The following is a 3,136-nucleotide window of genomic DNA, read 5'->3' on the forward strand; positions in this document are numbered from 1 at the left end:
GAAACAGAAATTTCTTCCTTTTCATATTAGTTTACTTACATCTTTATTATTATTACTATTATATTTACCAAAGACCCAATATCCTCTAAGTTTATGAGCATCCTGGCTGACTTCAAGAGCAGTTTCAGGAGCTTTAGGGAATCCCAGTGTGTGTAACATCTTGCTTTCAGAAAACTGCATATCCTGATATGCAGACAATAATACTGAAAATTTCTTCCTTTTCATATTAGTTTACTTACATCTTTATTATTATTACTATTATATTTACCAAAGACCCAATATCCTCTAAGTTTATGAGCATCCTGGCTGACTTCAAGAGCAGTTTCAGGAGCTTTAGGGAATCCCAGTGTGTGTAACATCTTGCTTTCAGAAAACTGCATATCCTGATATGCAGACAATAATACTGAACATAAACTAAATGCTATTATTAAAAACAAATCAGAGCTAGCATAATGGGGAAACAGCCCTTGCAAAATACCATACTACAGTTCTAATATTTTAATATAATACATTTGCTTACTAAGACATATTGTAAGGGGTTTTCCCTATCAAGTCAGCTCTTGCCTCATATTTTCTCAAAAATAGGACTCAGGTTTTTGCACCTGTTCTTACAGGTTTGTATGTCAAAGTGGTAAACGCTATATACAATGAGTCATTGCCTCTAGACATTTTTTTGAAGGTTGACAAAATTTTAATCACAAAACTCACTAATTATGACCTTCAGAGTAAGCCACTTAACATTGACATAAATTCTCTTTTGCCAATGCTAACTATTCCCCATGGCTTCCGTGACTGCTATGTTCCCATAACGGATGTATACAGTTTCATGCATCATCATATGTGGAATAGAGATTAAGAAGTAGAATTTCAAAAGCAGTTTTGTTTAAAAGAAGTGTAAAAGGGTATTCAACCAGTAACAAAAGATGTGAAATATTTTATGTATGTATCCTGACTAGTACCTAGCAGGACACAAGTGAAGATACACAGTCAGAGTGTGGGGGGTGAACAACAAGGAAAAGGAAGGCGAAAATAATTTAAGAGTAAATTCCATGCCAGAACACCACAGAAAAATTGTGTTGTAGACACGTTGCAAACTTAAGAATCTGCACTGCAAACCTATGGAAGCAAACGTGACCTGTGGCTGGTTCCATCTCTACCACCTCTCTGGTAACCAAGTTCTAACTCCACCATCCAACAGTAATCCTGCCAAAAAAAGCAGTGCCTAAAACCAGCTAGTTTGGTACTGTTCTTTTGGAGAAAGTAGTCTTAATTTACTGCTAATACATGAACCATGCACCTACTGCTGCACTCAACAGGATTTCTGAGGCAAAGCTAAAAAAAGGAAAAGTTTTGTTCATCAGTAAAGCTTTGGAAAATTTGAGATATAAAACAAAAGGAATCTAAAGTTTTAGCAACATTTTTGGTTAATGACTGTTCTAGCATTTTCAACTCTGAACAAGTTTGTATCATTACATTCTCTTGTAAAATGCAGTAGAAGGTCAGCTCAATAAATACTCATACAGAAAACCTGAATTGGTAACAGAACAGCTCAACATACAGATAGATGGGTATTTAACGGAGCGCAGACAAAATGTCTCACGTTATCCATTTTTATAAAATCTATATAATGTTTTGTAAAACACTTTTTGGGATTGCATATTTTGTAAAGTATTGATCTTACATATTGCTGAATGAAGCCACGCTATTATGATCTATGCAGGGGAAAGGAGTAACCCATTACCAATCTACATCATCAGAAGTGGTGTCAGAGAATGTCAGAATGATGAATGCGACTCCAGGCTAACTTAGACTCCGTAAGAATCTGATTTATTTCCTATCACAACTAAGACTTCAGTTGTAATAGGCATTCAGAACTATATTACTTCAAAATGTACTTTATTAATGTATTATTTCTCAACCACTTAGTATTTCCTTCATAGCATGTGACCAAAAAGCATTCCAGTGTTACCCTCGGTAGGTAAGTCAAGTGTGATGACAGATCTCTCGAACAAAACCAGAAGGAAGCTGGCCCACGATGTAAGGGTAGTCAGTGTAACGACTTTTCAAACCAGAATTTATATTACTATTTCACGCAGGAGGATCTAAAACTCTAGCATCTGTTTCTTCTCTTTCTTTTTGAAACTCATGACATAACTAGTATCCTGCAAGAAATTTTACTGTAAGCATCCAGCGAATTTGTTACTTAATGCTTATTAAACAGGCTGCTAACTTTATTTAAAATCTCAAAAACCCAACCGTTTCTGCCCTCTTTCTCAGTCTCCTTGTAATCCGTCTGAATAACAGAAGATTTTTTCTTTTTTGGAAGAAAGCACAAAACTGTTCGCATGCTTTCACACAAGTGTGGTAACTGGGGAGAACAGAAGAGAAAAGAAAAGAAACGAGCTTTTATCACTGGTAAGGCTGTCTTACCACTCCATGTAAACAGTATTTTGTAACTTCAAGTCAAATCAGATAAGCAAATTGCTCATAAAAAACCTGCAGCACTTATCCAAGCCACTCATCCAAACATATTCCTTAAATACTCAATTTATAAAAAAGAAAATCTGAGATTTTTGGTGAAGTACATCTTCCCAGATACGTTCCTGTCTGCAAGTAAGCTTCTTTTTAGTTAAATGATGGGAGGTATGGATAATATATCTAATTCAGTTCCTACATTAATAAACTCATAGATTACTACCCGCTATTGGTTATACAGGCTGGCAGTGAGGAGGTTGCAGAGAGAAGTCCCGAAGCGATCAAAAGGGACTTCACGGCACTGGGGCAATTGGTGGAAGGATCGGGAGCGCAGGTGGTGTTTTCCTTGATCCCTTCAGTGGCAGGGAGGAATGCTGAAGGGAACAGGAAAACTCACCGGATCAACACGTGGCTTAGGGGCTGGTGCCATCGGTGGAATTTTGGCTTCTTTGATCATGGGGAGGTCTACACGGCACCGGGCCTGCTGGGGACAGACGGAGTTCAGCTGTCTCACAGGGGGAAAAGGATTCTCGCGTACGAGTTGGCGGGGCTCATCGAGAGGGCTTTAAACTAGGTTCAAAGCGGGAAGGGGATAAAACCAGGCTCCCTAGAGAAGAGCCTAGGGGTGGCCTAGGGGAGAAATCGATAGCCCAGCTCAAGT

General features: G+C 38.2%; 1 protein-coding gene across 1 annotated transcript in view; it reads right to left on the minus strand.

Annotated features, from left to right (window-relative positions):
- Positions 1-2,932, minus strand: part of TRAPPC12 (trafficking protein particle complex 12) — a 30,204-nt gene extending 27,272 nt beyond the window's left edge. The window contains 2 exon segments of the mRNA XM_009581592.1: positions 2,257-2,368; positions 2,873-2,932. Coding sequence (XP_009579887.1) covers positions 2,257-2,368; positions 2,873-2,932 — 172 coding nt within the window.
- Between the last annotated feature and the right edge of the window lie 204 nt (positions 2,933-3,136).

Source organism: Fulmarus glacialis, unplaced genomic scaffold, assembly GCF_000690835.1.
Source record: "Fulmarus glacialis isolate BGI_N327 unplaced genomic scaffold, ASM69083v1 scaffold17627, whole genome shotgun sequence".
NCBI lineage: Eukaryota > Metazoa > Chordata > Aves > Procellariiformes > Procellariidae > Fulmarus > Fulmarus glacialis.